This window comes from Grammomys surdaster, unplaced genomic scaffold (assembly GCF_004785775.1).
Source record: "Grammomys surdaster isolate TR1022 unplaced genomic scaffold, NIH_TR_1.0 271, whole genome shotgun sequence".
In the NCBI taxonomy this organism is placed as follows: domain Eukaryota; kingdom Metazoa; phylum Chordata; class Mammalia; order Rodentia; family Muridae; genus Grammomys; species Grammomys surdaster.
The window spans coordinates 1,375,377-1,391,596 of NW_021604712.1; the positions used below are offsets into that span (position 1 = coordinate 1,375,377).

General features: G+C 43.4%; 1 protein-coding gene across 2 annotated transcripts in view; it reads left to right on the forward strand.

Moving 5' to 3' along the window:
* Slco3a1 (solute carrier organic anion transporter family member 3A1) overlaps positions 1 to 16,220 on the forward strand; it is a 280,546-nt gene that overhangs the window by 252,752 nt on the left and 11,574 nt on the right. For both annotated transcript variants that reach the window (XM_028776717.1, XM_028776716.1), the window contains exons 8-9: positions 114 to 289; positions 5,447 to 5,511. In XM_028776717.1, the coding sequence (XP_028632550.1) occupies positions 114 to 289; positions 5,447 to 5,511 (241 nt within the window). The remainder of the gene's footprint in view (positions 1 to 113; positions 290 to 5,446; positions 5,512 to 16,220) is intronic.

The window sequence follows — 16,220 nt, forward strand, 5'->3', positions numbered from 1 at the left end:
AATGGAACGCCACAGAATGTATAATTAGGTTGTGACAGGCTGGCTGATGGATTGCCTTGGGTGTGGAAACCAGAGACACCCCTAGTTTAAATGGCTGAACCCTTCCCTTTCAGAACCTCACAGGCTGTGCGTGCCTCACCACCGTCCCCCCGGAGAATGCCACCGTGGTTCCAGGGAAATGTCCCAGTCCTGGGTGCCAGGAGGCCTTCCTAACCTTCCTCTGTGTGATGTGTGTGTGCAGCCTGATCGGAGCCATGGCCCAAACCCCTTCTGTCATCATCCTCATCAGGTAAGCTGTCCACTGAGACCCAAGTCCCTGAGAGTCGTCCTGGCCTATGCCCTTCCACCCGGCACACATCGGCAGGGCTCCTGAGCATCAGAGCTGTGTGAGTCTTGCAAGCAAGGTGAGAGGAGGCCGCAGCCAGGAACACAGCAGTTGTAGGCTAAGAGGAAACAATTCTAAGCCTTCCCCCAGTTGAGACTTCATAGCTCAACAGGCCAGAAGGCCACTTCCATAGCCTCCCGGGAATAACCAATGAGGTGACTTTGAAAAGCATTCTACACTGATCTTTTTTGGTGTTGGTGAAATAAAATTAAAATAGTGGGCTGGGGAGATGGCCCAGTTGGTGTTCCTGCCTCACAAGCATGGGACTGAGTTCATTCCCTGTAACCTATATCAAACCTGGATATAGTAGGTCTTGCTTATAATCATTATGGTAGTGAGATGAGAGAGACAAGTAGATCCCTGGAAGCTTCCGGAATTGTTAGTTAGTCTATTCAGGGAAGTTTTAGGCCAGTGAGAGACCTTGTCTCAAAACCAAAGGTGGTATGAAACAACATTCAAGGTTGTCCTCTGACCTGTACACACACACACACACACACACACACACAAATGGCATTAAATGAGCCAAGGTCTTTTGTCCGAGCCTTGTCCTTCTGTCAAACAGCCATATACCTAGATACAACATGGCCCCCAGACTTGTTTCTGAACCTGTTACACAGACAGTGGCACTCATCCTGCCTGCCTTCGCCATGCTCTGGACCCTTCCAGGTCATGTGGGCAAGCCGCTCTAGAGACATAGAGGTTAACCATGCCAAGGGACCTATGGCATGCATGTCGTGATTGCTTTTGTATGAGTAAGTGGCTGCAAGGAGATACCCAGAATTCTGTAGCCCCTTGGCTCTGGGAAGCTGGCCTGGAGGCAGATGATGATGTCATGAGCTTCATCATTCACAATGCTATTGCTATCTTGATTTGAATAAGGCATCTCTAAGAGCATACACACACACACACACACACACACACACATATATATATATATATCCTAGTGTCCATCTGGGTCCAAAGAAAGAACACAGTGCACAGAAAGGCTTACCTCACTACATGTAAAAGCAAGGCAGTTCAAGGCCAAGGGCTGGGGATGGAAATGGGGTTCTTGGAGCCACCTTGATTCCTTGCACAGACAGCATCAGATGCTTTACCAAGCGTTCCTGTTCCTTGAGCCCTCCCTACCATGTTCCTTGCTGGCAACACTCCCGAAAGTAGATTTCTAGGAAGCGCTCAGGTTGCCCAGATGGTCATTAGCAGTGGCTTATGAGTGTGCAGAGGCATTAGGGCTCCAGTAGCAAATTGCTGTCTTATTCTTAGGAAGTTCGGCAAATTCATACCCAGCACTCTGGAAGGCTGTGGCCAAACAAGTCGAGTCAGTTTTTCCGAGTGGTATTGAAAAGCCTAAAAGTCCTTTCAGAAATGCAATATGCCAGTGTGAGTCAAGAGCCATAAAAATATCCAGGCCCCTGCCGTAACCTACCCCCATTTGTGGCCATTTGTCTCAAGAAAATACCTCTCTACAAGAAAAAAAAAAAACCTTTCAATGCAGACAGATTTTTTTTTTATTACAGCGTTAACTATAATAGCAGAAAGACCTGAATTGAAGTAGTGAGTTAAATTATGGAACTGCAGTTCAAAGGAATAATGAAAAATCTTAAGAACGCGTGAAGTGTTTCTGAAATGAGCCACTGAATTTGAAACTATACATGGAAGGCGATTATGTATAATATGCATATGGACAAAACCCTTCAGGTTTCGTGTATGGGTTTATGGTAGCTGTTTTATGAACAGTTTATTTTTCATTAGAAATTCTCCTGAAACTGTATGGTTATACTCACACACAGAAGGCACCCAGAAGCAGGAAGAGGGACCCCTCACCACCATCAGTTGTGATGGGTCCACTTTTTCTCGCTCGTGAGTTTCCACCAAGGCCTCGCCTCTAGATTCTAGGTGGTAAAACTTTGGCGGTGGAAGTTTTAGCCGTTTCCAAGCCTCAACATGATGAACAGATCTTATAGTTTTTTTGGGGCACTCTGGTTTCCCTTTAAATGGGTCAAAAATTGATGCTCAGTGACCCGTGCTCAGGTACATCTATGAACCCTTTGTACCTAAAGCACTTGTTCATGTTCATCTTGCAAGGGGATCATAATGCATCATTCCATCTCTTCCCCGGTGCATCTTGCCCTCAGAGAAATTCTAGGCAGAAATTAGGATACCCCATCCAGGTGGACCACAGCAGAAAATTACCAGCCTTTGCCCTGCCCCTAATCAGTGGGCTCATTCCTATGCTGCCCAGAAGTTGTCTCTAAGGAAATGGATGGCATTTGTAAGGATGACACTGAAGTTATCTTCTGGCCTCTAAACACACAAACATGCACATGTATGTGTGCACATACATATGTGCATATTGTGCATATGCACATGCACAGACATACTGTCTTAATAAAGAATGCTAAAAAGCCACCAGGAAAGTAAATGCTCATTTGGGTGATGCTAGGGCACAACTCTGGGATCTTATTTTAAATTAATGTATTTGCAGCCTTGTAAATATTTCCCTTTTACACATGAAGAAACTGCCCTAGCAGTGGCTCTGCAATTTTCTTGAGGTCTCGAAAGCAGTAAGTTAATGATGCTAGCTAAGCCTGAATCCCTGCTTTTCTGCAGATCTTTCAATAGCATCCTGCCTGAGCCCTCCATGTCTTCATAACTAAGATGTGTGGTCCTTATGGGAACCAGTTTCTCTGCAGGATATGAAGCAAGATCTTAGCACCTTCCTCACTTTGTTCCCAGTGACATGGTAGCTGAAAGGAAATCACGTTCCAAGTGATAAATAGCCTAGCTCATTACACCAGCATGTTTTCTTGATAAGGAGATTTGCCTTTATTTATGTGTCTTTCAAGTTAAACCTTCAAATGAAAGTGCAAAACTGTAGCCACGGAGCAGGAACACCACGAGGAACTTGGCTCGTGTAATGTGTGTCTTCCAAAGAGACTTCGTTCTGCTCAGAGATTCAGATCTCATGACCTGGAACTGGTACCTAGTTTTCTCAGCCAGAGTCCTGAGACCACTGCTCAATGGAAGTCATAACATGCTTCCCTGGGGCATCACTCAGCAGTACCAAACTCTCTATAATTAAAAAGATATATGCATTTCCCCAAGATAGATTTTACTGAAAGTCTTAGGATCTAGAAACAATTATAAAACCTACTCTTTCATAGTCTTTTTTAGACTACCGTGACAAAACACCATAGATGTGGTAGTTTATACCCAGTAGGAATTTGTTCCTCACAGGTTGGGAGACTAGGAAGTTAAAGATCAAGACTAAGTTAACTGGTGAGGGCCACTTCCAGTACATAAATTTTCCGTGTGTTCCAAGGTAGTGAAGAGACAAAAGACCTCTCTTAGGTATGTTCTTCATCTCTAAGGACATTAATCCATCAATACAGGCCCATGCTCTGCATCTAAACTTTTCAAAAGCCCCATTATCAAATTAGGGGTTAGGCTTGAATGGCAGAATTTGGGGAAGACAATTAGTCTATAATACACATCCAATTTTTTGTTTGATAGTTATATTTGACCTGTTATATACTAAGAAGCCCAAAGCATGCACACCAAGGCTCAACCCAAGTCATAGATCACTGAATAACTGCCAGTGAGTTGATAGATAAATGACCTTGGGAATCATTTAACAATATTATTCTGGGCCTGGGAAAATTATTCAGTTAGTTAAGTGTCTGTCATATAAGTGCAAGACCCTGAGTTTAGATTCCCACCACCCACAGGAAAAACAGGCACAATGGCTCCTTTATAAGCCTGATAGTAGGAGGGCAGGGATAGGTGAGGCCTTAGCGCTTAGGTTCAGTGAAAGACCCTGTCTCAAAAATAAGGTAGAATGAGACTGACGAAAACACCTGACACTGACTCCTGCCCTACACACACACACACACACACACACACACACACACACACACTTATTCTAGCCACCTAGTCAATAGATAGCCTTATACTTGTTATGCCAGCCACACTGAAATGCTCCAACATGTCCAAGGTTAAACCATAAGGTTCTGGTTCCATGCCTAGCCAAGTCTTTCAAGAAGTACAGTCACATGCATCCCTTTGCTCCCTAAGGAGCCAGAATGGCAACAGATTATACGAGGTGACACTTGAAGCCTGTGTGTATATTGTCCAATAACTATCCCTCAGAGTTCTTTATACAAATCCATGGGTATATGTTCCAAGACTGGTTGCCCAGAGACATCTGCCCAGCTTGCCACCCACGTATGCATTCCCTCAGCACAGGCTGGGTACTAGACACAGAGCTAGGGTTGAGTCACAAAGCTAATCACAGTACAAGTAGTTCTTAGCCTTTAGAGGAGAAGGCAAGGATTGAATAATTCTTAACTGTGAGTGTAAGAGGAATTATGGGGAAGACTGTGTGATTCGCTGTGTGCACCCACCTATCCAAAATGTCCCAAACCCATCTCTATGATTACTCTCACTTTCAAAAACATTACATTCTGGAGAACATGTATGAACATTCTTAGGGATCCACCATACATGGCAAACTCAAGTCAGGATGATTGAGTCAGTTCAAAGCAAAGTCCCGTGGCTAGGAGAAGCAACCTTTCAAGACTACAAGGTACTCAGACTTGATGCACATACCTGTGCCCCAGCTGGCCCACCTGGAAGGCCAATCCATGCAAATCAGATAGGTTTTACAAAACAGTCCAAGAACATTGAAGGTGTTCATGGTTCCTGCTGCAACTCAGGAATTTGCTGAGCTGGTGTTGCCACATACACATCCCCTACCTAGCTGTGGTGGTGCTTCCTCCTGGAAACTGAAACACGCTGCTCTAAGTTTAGACTTCAGGACTGAATTTACAACCAGTCCTACCAGCTCAAGTTATTAAGGGGGAGGGGGAAGGCTTAATTCCTAACTTATCTTGGCACCACCGTTGCAGCCAATTTTTAGACGTTTAGCAAGAAAAAGAAGAAAACCTATTAATAATCTTCCAAGGTAGGATCTGATGGACAGCAACAAATAACTCTGAGTCTGTGAATTAAAATTGAGTTGATAAGAATCTTTTTTTCTCCCCTCCATCTCTTTTTATGTAGGACAGTCAGCCCTGAACTCAAGTCTTACGCGCTGGGAGTTCTTTTTCTGCTCCTTCGTTTGTTGGGTACGTATTGCCTCTTTTTGCCCTCCGTAATGAGCTGGATATGTGTTACCAGGTGAGTGAGGATCTGTGTAACTGTCCCCACTCCTGAGTTTGCCTCTTTTCCTTTTCTATCATGTTTCTTTATTAGTGTCCTACTTTCGTTTCCCATTGCAATGATAAAACACCCTGACCCAAGCAATTTGAAGGGAGGACGGGTTTATTTTGCTCACAATTCCAGAGTACAGTGTCATTCCCAGAAGTCAAGGCAGCACAGACTTGAAGCAGCTGGTCACATCCACCTTGTAAGGCAGAAAGAGAAGGAGGCCATACATACCTTTCTTCAGCTCACCCACTTTCCCATTTGTCTACTGTCAAAGACTCAAATCCCATGAGATACTGCCACTCCCAACAAGTGGGTCTTCCCACTTCAAATAGTGTCGTTTCCCACAGACATGTATGTAGGCCAACTTGAACCAGACAGCCCCTCACTGAAACTCCTTTCTTGAGTGATTCTAGGTCTGTCCCATTGGCGAATTTAAACTCACCATCACTTTAAATGGTGAAAATGTTATTCCAAGTTCAGACACCACCATTCTAGACCTGTCTGATGTCACTGGTGTCACATATACCAACCCTGATCCTCATGTCTGCCTAAATCTTCATTAGCTACAGAGAAACTGCAGTGGCTCCAAAGGGGAGGGAAAATTTACTGGTGCAATTTGGTCCTAGTTTGCTTTCTATTGCTGTAATAAACACCATGGCCAGAAGCAACTTGGGGAAGAAAAGGGTTTATTTGGCTCACATGGATCACCGTCTATCACTGAGGGAAGGCAGGAGCTGAAGCGGAAGCCAAGGAGGAACACTGTTTATAGTCTTGCCTGCTTTGCATTCTTATTCAGTGCATGGCTACATTCAAGAGAGTGACACCACCTACCTATAGTGGTCTGGGCCCACACACATCAATCACTAATCAAGAAAATGTCCCACGGGACTTGCCTACAGGCCAACCTGATAGAGGCTTTTTTTGCAATCGAGGCTCTCGCTTTCCAGATGACTCTAGCTTGTGTCAAGTTGACAAGAAACTTTCCATTAAGAAAACCCTGAGCCGAGCCACCTGAGATATGCTTTCTTTCTGGACTACCTGCTGGGAGTAAGAGGCAGAATATTCATTATAGTTATTCAATTATGTTTATTTTTCTTGAGTTATCTTATTTTTATTACCTTTTATTACTTATTATTTATATTGCTTTTATTATTCACCCAGTTATTCAAATATATTTATTTACTGTGGGTTTCCAACAGGCGGCCCAGCCCCACTGTGTCACGCTCTTCTCCTTATGCCAAAACTAAGATAAAAATGACTTGAGTGAACTTTACATGGAAACTGGGAGTGGAAAGGGGGTATCCGTAGCCTGCACCTTAATAGTAAACATACAGTTCTCACTGCAAACGTGTAGTCGTGAATGGATACAAAGATCTAGCACTAAGAATGTGAGGTTTGTAAAAACATTTTTCCATCAGCACAACAGCAGGGAATTAGTTAAATCAGTGTTAGTCTGTAATCCTGGTAGGAGCCAAGCTCCCATTAAAGTTCTAGAAAGAATATTTATAGACATGTAGAAGGGACTTACTCTCCATTTTTCAGATGATTATGAAATATGTCTACCTATGGAAAAATAGGTAAAATTGGGAGGGTGACCATCAAAATGGTACCAGATGGTTTCAAATAATAAGGCTCTATATTTTTACAAATCAAAACCTTTGAATATCTATACATACGTATTATTTTTATAATGCTGTTAATTCCTATGTAATTGGTAAATGCCCATAGTGGGAAAAATCCCATTCTTGAAAAGGAAACACAAACCATAAGTTTCTCCCTCCAGTCTGTGGTAGCAGTCAGTCCCCATTGTCATCCTGGTTCCCTGTGGAACAGGTCTCAGACTCCTCCTCCTGGCCGGTCTGTGTGTGTTGATGCACAGGGGCATCTTTGTTATTCCTGTTTGATGGGAAGGAGTCATACATAGATGTGGAAATGCCCCTGATGAAAAACATTAAGCCATCTTTCAAATTACAGCATGTGGGCATTTCTGGGGAGCTGTGATAGCTTGAAAAATGGATATAATGATACAGGTTGCTTTCTTGTGTCATTGGAAGTGTAGACAGATGTGTGATCACATCCCCCATCCTCAGTGGTCAAGCAACCGGAGAGATAGATAGAAATGAAATACCAGCAAGTTTAAGAGCCTCCAGTTAGAAAGTGGTGGACCCATTCCTCAGGTACTTACCCAGCAAAATGACATTGCCAAGCACCTCCAGTGTTCTGAGCTCCCAGACCATACCGAGATAGGTTTCCCCATATCAGGGCTCAAAAGGAAATGGATGTCTACCCTCATCTTTATAATTACTGTAGAGGTCTCTAATCTCTATTAACGACTCTAGGCACAGCCTATAACATCAGGGCTAGGGAAATGTCTCGGTCAGTAAAGCACTTGCCTCACAAGAATAAGGACCTGTGTTCATACATCCTAAGACCACATGAGAAGCTAGGTGCCACTGTGCATGCCAGTGATCCCAAGAATGGTGGCCCAGGAGATAGATTGCTTGATACACACACACACACACACACACATGTATGTATGTATGTATGTATGTATGTATGTATGTATGTATGTATCAATGGAACCACAAGGCTAGCACCTAGCCCACTGGTTCTCAACCTGTGAACTGTGACCCCCTTGGGGGGTCAAATGACACCTTCACAGATATGGTATATCAGGTTATCTACATTATGACTCATTAACAGTTGCAAAATTACACTTATGGAGTAGCAACAAAAAAATAATCTTATGGTTGGGGTCATCATAACACAGAGAACTATAGTGAAGGGCTGCAGCATTGGGAAGGTTGAGAACCACTGACCTAGCCAATATGAATAAAAAAAGTTTCCGACCAATCAACATCTCGAACAAATCAAGATATCTCAAACAAAATTTGATACCTGAGGTCCAGCACACAAGGATAGATAGAATGTTGAACATGAAATGCCAACAAGCTGGAAAGCCTTCTTTTGGAAAGAGGTGGAACCATTCCACAGGTAGTTATACAATAAGCTGGCATTTCCCAGGCACCTCCGGTGTTCTGAGCTCCCAGGCCATAGCAAGACTTGTACACACGTCTAAGCAAAAAGAGTGTCCTTCATAATAATCTTGATAGCAGAACATGGTAAAAGAATAAGTTATTTCTGAAAATTATAGGATAATTAGAGATAAAGCCACAACTGAGCTATCATAAGGTTATTCACTTAAGGTAATCCCTAACCACTCTGAAGCTGATCCAGAATCTGTCTGTCTGCTTCAGGAAAAGCAGGTACCATCAGGAACAGGGATTTTTCCATTTCTGGGACTGTAAGCCAGAGCAAGAGATAACTTTATCATCATGGCCCATTATTCACATGTATATGCATAACTGAAACAAAAACTTCATGGAAAATACCTTTAATATGTCTAACACGTTCTGATATTTTCTATTCTGCTCCATGCCTTCTGCAAAGTTGCTCATGACCCAGCATATTGATTCTATTGCCCATTATGGGTCACAAATCAGTTTGGAAAACCCTGTGCTGAGAGGATATGACACTATCTCATCTTTTAATTAAAAGTGGCTTAGCTGAGAAGTCTTGGCATCTGGCCTAATTCCATCTCCTCCAGCACCCAGAAAGATTAACAGCCATTATTGTTAATGCAAGGCCAATGAATAAATCAGATACCATGACATTGCCAACCCTCGTGGTGCCCCATGTGGGTAATGGGAATACAATGGGGACACTGAAATTGAGTGTGACATGATCTGTGGTGGAGCTTGCCCTGGTGTAACAGTGACTTGGGGGAAGGGCCACCTAGGTTTGCCTTGGGATTCAGGCATGATGTCCTGAGCAGAGAATAAGTAAGTGTTATGAAGATGTACAGGGAGAAGAAAGAGTGATTTAAACAAGAGAATGTATAGGGATAAGGCTTACATATGTCAGAGACCTCATTGAGGCAAGTGGGATGAGACAGGGGCAGTCACATGGGGCTGGTGAAGGTGGTGAGCTAGGAACTTGATGAGAAAGGTCTCCTGCCCCATGGGTAGCTTTGACCTTTATCTTTAAGGTAAGAAGAAGCTGTATCCAAGATCCACTGTGTATCTCAGAAAGGGATGCTGTCTAGGGACCCAATGAGGTACAGTCAATTAGAGTTAAGAGAGGGGTTTGCGTTGTGATGGTGGAGATAAAAATTAATGAGGAAGGGCCTTCAATGGCTTCGTCTCGGAACTGAAGTTCAGCTGGCTCTCCACCTCTGCAAGTTTCAAAAAGACAAAAGAAAAACACATCTTATTTTTCATTTCCAAATGAAACCAAAGTGTCTATACTGAGAATGTTCACGCTGGCTTTTCACATCACCACTTCTTAAACAATAGTAGTATGAGCTACTTGGTATAGTATTTACATTGGATTGTGCATCTCAAATAATCCAGGAATGGTTTGAAGTATGCAGAAATATGGCTTGAAATAGGCAGACAAGCTAAGGGGCAGGTCGGGAGAGACATTGACCATAGCTTGGCTGTTCTGGGGTAACAAAAGAAATGTTCTGTGTCTGCATTATATGTAGCTTTTAAGCCACTTGAAACATAACGTGTATGGGCTGTTATATTTAACTTATATTGGTTTGAATAAATAGCAACATGTGGCCGGTGGCTGTCATACTCAGCAGGGATGTGTAAGGGCCAGATGTTGATACATCAGGGCAGAAAGAAATAGGTTAGTATGGAAGACCACACAGGGCTAGGGGCAGGGTAGAGAAAAGTGTCAAGGTCCAGAAATCAAGGTAACATTGGCTTCCTGTGTTACTTTAGACACTAAGAGAGAAGAACTAGCAGATAGAGCAGGAATCTCAGTGGCACTGGCCACTGTGGACTGAGAACTTCCCTAGTAGCCATACAGCAGAAATACGTTTGCAGCTGGTGGTATCAATAGTAGCTGAGGGGCAAGGAAAGCAGAGCAAAGAAACTGAGGATGATGGGTCAAGGATGTAGCTCAATTGTTAGAATGCTTACCTAGCATGCTTGAAGCCCTGTCTTTGATCCCCAGCAGCATATAAAAGCAGGCATGATGGTGTAGTTTCAGAAAGAAGGAGTCAGAGGCAGGAGGATCAGAAGTGCAAGGTCATCCATGTCTACTTAGGAAGCCTGGGCCATATGAGACCAACTCTGAAAAAGGATGAGGCTAGTGGCCAGAATGAAGATAACCTGATTGATGGCAGTGCTTAGGCTGGGTAAAGAGGAAGTACAGAAAGTGGCAAAGAGAGAACGGAAGTAGAAGAAACTGATGGAACGGGACTACAGGAACCAGCTGTATGTGGTAAACAATGGGAGATGGTTTGGAAGCTGTGTCCATAGCTGCTGTATCTGATTTTAAAATCTCAGAGGTGCTGAGACATGATAATCCCTAAGACATGGCTGACACAAGAGAAACAGGGTGAGCCACCTCAGCATTGAGAGCAAGTGTTGTTAAAAGGCCAGAGTGTGATAACACATGTCATCCAGGACAGCAGCAGAAGGGGAACAGGGAAGGAGGCCACAGAGTTGGAGGAGGGTCAGTCACCTAAGAAGGAACTGGATGCTCCCTCAGCAGAATTCCTGATCTGATGGGTCCCTCCTCTTCCCTCCTATTGCAAATGTACTGATCGCTGCTTTTCTGTCTGGGTTTTAGGTCAGCCACAGGTCTGATCAAGAATCTCAGTCCTGTGGCTAAGGGTGTTGTTCAGTGGTAGAGTGCTTACTTGCAAGTATAAAGCTATAGGTTTGATTCCCCAGCCCTGGTGGTAAAGCAAAAAGTAAATTGTCCCCGAGGTCAACTCCCTGCCCTGGATGTCACATCAACTCACACACCTAGAAACAAACATGTACTAAGGTCTTCTCTTGTGTAAGACCTCTGTGAAAGTATATAAAGAGCCAGAGATACCATCTTGCCATTAGGGCCTGGGAGTGGGCATGAAGCAGGTGAGGGGAAGGCTTACTGTGAGCAGAGAGTTACACAATACCTTGAATTTCAAGTAGAAAGATCCTACTGGACGGTGGAGCAGAGCAGCTCTCAGATGGAAGCATGGAAACACATTCAGTGGTCTGATTACGGGAGATGAGCCTGGGAGCAAGGTTGGCAGCATGCAGAGTGGTCTGTGATCAATGTGATATCACCTTAGGCCAGGTAAGCGATGTGAAGTCTGCACACGCAGCCCGTAGGAAGAACCTCTAGAACCCGGTGTACAGTCGGTGCCTAACAACCCTTTGTGGATTATACAGGATCAAAAGCATCAAGGTGTAGCTGGGGAGACTGACTCAGTTAGTAAAGTGGAGAAGTATAAGGACCTGAATTTGGAATGACCAGAACCCATGTGAAAATCTATAATCCCAACTCTGAGGAGGTAGAGATAGGAGGATTCTGGTGTTTGCTAGCAAGCCGACCAGTTATAAACCTTGTCTCAAAAAGTTAGGTACAGAACAACTAATGAATCAAACACACACACACACACACACATCATATCACAGTGAAAATATGCTGATTAGGACTAAAACAGGAGCCCTTAAAGGCACAGACCAATGAGAACCATGAAGTAGAGAAGGTGTCCGTTAAGCCACCTTGCCTTCTCTGTAGCCAGCTAAGTAGATTTTGAGCAAAGAACAAACAGACCGAGATGAAGTTGAGATTTAAATTTGAGTCCTGTGATCTGGAAAGCCCTGAATGAACCCTCAGAGCAGAGGGTCTCCAAGGTACTGAGAAAAACAGGCTGGACTCCATCATGAAGTCTCTGCCCACAAACTACCATGCATAGTTTAACAGAGCTAACCTGCTAAGCAAACAGCACTGGACAGTCCTTCCGATACATCTCTCTGGGTATGCAGGTTCATTCCTGGGCAGCCTGTCCTTGGGGTTTAGGTCTTGTCTTTGAATCACGAATGACTCTGGAAAGATATTTGTTAGAAGCCTGAGGCAGATCTTTATGGGTTGGTTGAGCTCCAGCTCTTAGCATAGCCTGGAATAGAACATAGCATACAGGCAACTGAAACCCCATTAGCTCATACCTTATTAGAAAACATAAGCACCACCATGCACTCAAGGATCCCATGTGGGCGGGAGCAGGCTTTAATGTTGGGAGGCTGGGAGGACTTTCCCACACACTGCCGTTCTGTTTAATCCACAAAGAGTTGTTAGGCACCAGCTGCACACCAGGCTTCAGAGGCGGCTCCTACTGTCTGCCTGTGCAGACTCCACATGGCTTACCTGATGATATACACTGCTGGCCTAAGGTGATGTTACATTGACCACAGACCTCTCTGCAGCCAGGCATACCTCAGTGTGAGCTCTCCTCAGCCAGTCCTGTCCAGGTGGCATTTGGCAGGCTACATAAGCTCTGGAACCTTTCAGACTTTCTAAACAAAGGGCTCAGGAATGAAGTGAGGAGGCAGTAGCTCCTGACTTCTCAAAATTAAGAAAAGTGAGTGGCAGGTGTCCCTGGAAAGCACCTGCTGATGTCAACAGTCCCAGTTTCTTTCTTGGCATGGCCGAAGGAGAGAAATGCATCAATCTACAGGAGAATACAGCTTTCGACATTCCCCTCTAGCTGGAGCTGGCTGTAACAGTAATTGCTCTGGGTTGAATAGAGAGTCCAGGGTAAATTCAAGTCTTGGCAGGTAAGCTGAAGAGGAACCATTATCTTTCTAAATGTAAATGACACAGTCATTTTCAGCCTCCTTTTTGTCCTGCAAAGGAACGTGGGTTTATTTTTCTTACAAAAGCCTTTCAATTCACCTTTTAAGTTGAGACCAAAGAATATGAATAGGTTTTGCTTTTTCAACCATGGAAGTAAAGGAAAAAGCCAAGATACAGGGCCCTGAGGGTTAATCTCTGTTAATAGATTTCAGGAAAACAGAGACTGTCTCCTTAAGCAGCATAGCATTTTTTGCTCGCACTCGCATACACAGTATATGTGTATGTGTGTGCTTACAGATATGCATATATATGTATATATATATACATATATATGCACATACACAGATATGTATGCATGTGCATATACATATATTACATATAGGTACCTAAGTATATATGTATAGATGTACATGCACATGTGTGTGTGTTTGTGTGTGTGTATGTATGTGAGCTACAGTATAAAAAAGATTTCATCCTTTTAATATTTTTTGACATAGCAAGTAGCATTGAGCTTGCCATATACCCTGCCAGCCCATGGCTGAGCCCTATGGAGGCATGTTTCCCACACAAGGTTTTGCCCAGGAGACACAAAAGGAAGGGAGATGCTCTTCTAGACTCCGAGGAAGAGAAGAATCTCCAGAAAAACAGTTTCTAAGAAAATATGCCAGCATCGGCCTGGCTCCTCATTCCTTCCTGAACAAGAGTCTAGCAGAGTGAAGATACTCAAGACGTGACACTGACAGATACCTGGTCTCCCTTCTAGAGGCACCTAATGTTCCTCCAAAGTAGACCAGCTCTTCAGAGGTGACCCACCAACTCTTGGCTGGAGAGGTTCTCTGTAACACATTTATTCCTTTGGAGATGTTCATCAACCAAAGAGATTTAGGGCAAAACCCTAAAAAAAAAAATAGGGTCAGAGCCTGGTTTGGCAAGCATTCTCTAACCATACTTTCTCAATAAACAAACAAAAATAACTCTACAATAAAGCATAATCTGGGGTCTGGGGAGATGCCTTAGTCCTTATAGCACTTGAGGACCTGACCTTTGATCCCCAGCTCCTGTGTAAAAGACAGGCTTGTCTCTAAAATTCACTGGCATGCCATCCAATCAGTGACTCTCAGGTATAGTGAGAAACTCAATGTCAAAAGAGATAAATAAAATGGAGAGAGGTCGAGGAAGCAACTCACTGTTGATTCCTGGCCTTCATATCCACTAGCACTTAATAATCACAGGCATGAGCACATACACATGAACTGCAGCGCTACAATGGAGAAAGCATACGTACATACCCATTTTATAAAGAGGCTAAGATTCAGTGAGGTTGTGAGAATTGCCAACAGTTCCACAGCTCCCATGGCAAAGTTGCAAGAAAAATTTCCTCCTTGATCAAGGGGTCCTTCCAGATATGAGTTCCTTGACTGAAGAGGTAGGTGGCAAGGATAACTGTTGTCAAAGTATCTCTTCCTCTGACAAGTGTCTGCAGCACCGCCCAGAGGCATTGTGCCAGATACTGGAGAAAATTGTATACAAACCGGGCTCCCACTTTCTCCATGCATTAATAAGCCCAGAGGAGGAAGAGCTCTAGAGCTGGCCAAGATCGGAACTCCTTCCTGGGTGTTTCTCTCTCTTCATACTTTAAAACAGAGGTTCAGCAAGCTTAGCAGGAGGTAAATAAACTGTTCTCTGTAACATTAATGAACTTTGAATTAGAAGAAAAGTAAATGATGAAGTCCGTGTTCTGCCCTCTTTCCTTGTGTAATAAGAGAGGTTATGAGTTTTGAAGGAAGGCATGATGGATGGAGCTGCATCCCCTGGAGTTGTGGGGTGGTTAACTGATTGTTTACTAATAGTATAGACATCTCCCATGGTCTCTGAGTGAGCCAGCTTTTTCTTCTATGGACAGCTTGGTTTGTTGTTTTGTTTTGTTTCCTGTTTAGTTCAATGGATTCATAAATCATCTGGATGAATGGCTGGGTGTGAAAATTTTGTCAGGGGGCTAGGAATCTGACCTGTGACTTCTCAGGAGAATTCCAGAATAGTAAAGACTTCCAGGCGAAAGGGTGCACTTCAGATCTGCATCTGTGTAGATCTGAGTGTAAAGTCTGTTGATGGCTCAGAGCACACCTTTGGGAGAGATTTACAAGTCAATAAAAAGGAAGAGTTTAGTTTGACAAAAAAGAAAGCTGATGCTTTACATAGACGTAGAGAGGAAGTCTCCCAAAGGTTCTTCTTTGGTTACTAAGCCTAGCGTCTAATCTAAAATCTCACCTTAAGTCCCAGTATAAAATGAATGTGTTAGCAGAAGTTCTGGCCATGTGAATAGGTCAGGCCCCTTGCAAAAACATTCACCTCATCTGTGCCCTAGATGGTGATATCAGCTCCATCTTACATGGAGGCGCTGAGGGATGGAGTGAGCTGCCTTGGAGTTTTCAGCTCCTTAAATTAAAAAGAAAAAAAAGAAAAAGAAAAAAGAAAGAAAGCAAACAAGCAAACTCTTGTCATCTCTATAACCAATGTTCTTTAAGATCTTGAATGCAGCATGAAAAACTTTGATGGACACTTAGCTTTCTAAGTACTTGAAGGTTTTTTCTAGCTCTGTCAGGGACATCATTGTCTACTAGGGGAACCTGAAAAAAAAAATGACACCTTTAGATAACAGAGCATACATGCCTTACTTAAAAACAACTAAATATTAATATATAATGTATAAATAAAAGTTCTCATTCAGATGCAGGATCATGAAGGAGTTAATCACATAACGAGCTTGAGCTTGAACAAATACTAACCAATGGCTCATTTATACTCGAGATGTCCTGTGATGTGCTAAAATTATATTCTGATTGGCTAAACTTGCCATTGTGTCCAGGAATCCATGTGTCATGGAGTAAGGAACACCTAACTCTTTGTTCCTTCCTGTGGCAGATTTTTTTTCAACAGGATGTCCTTTGAGCAGGCTTCCCATCTGTACAGGCTCTTCACTGAT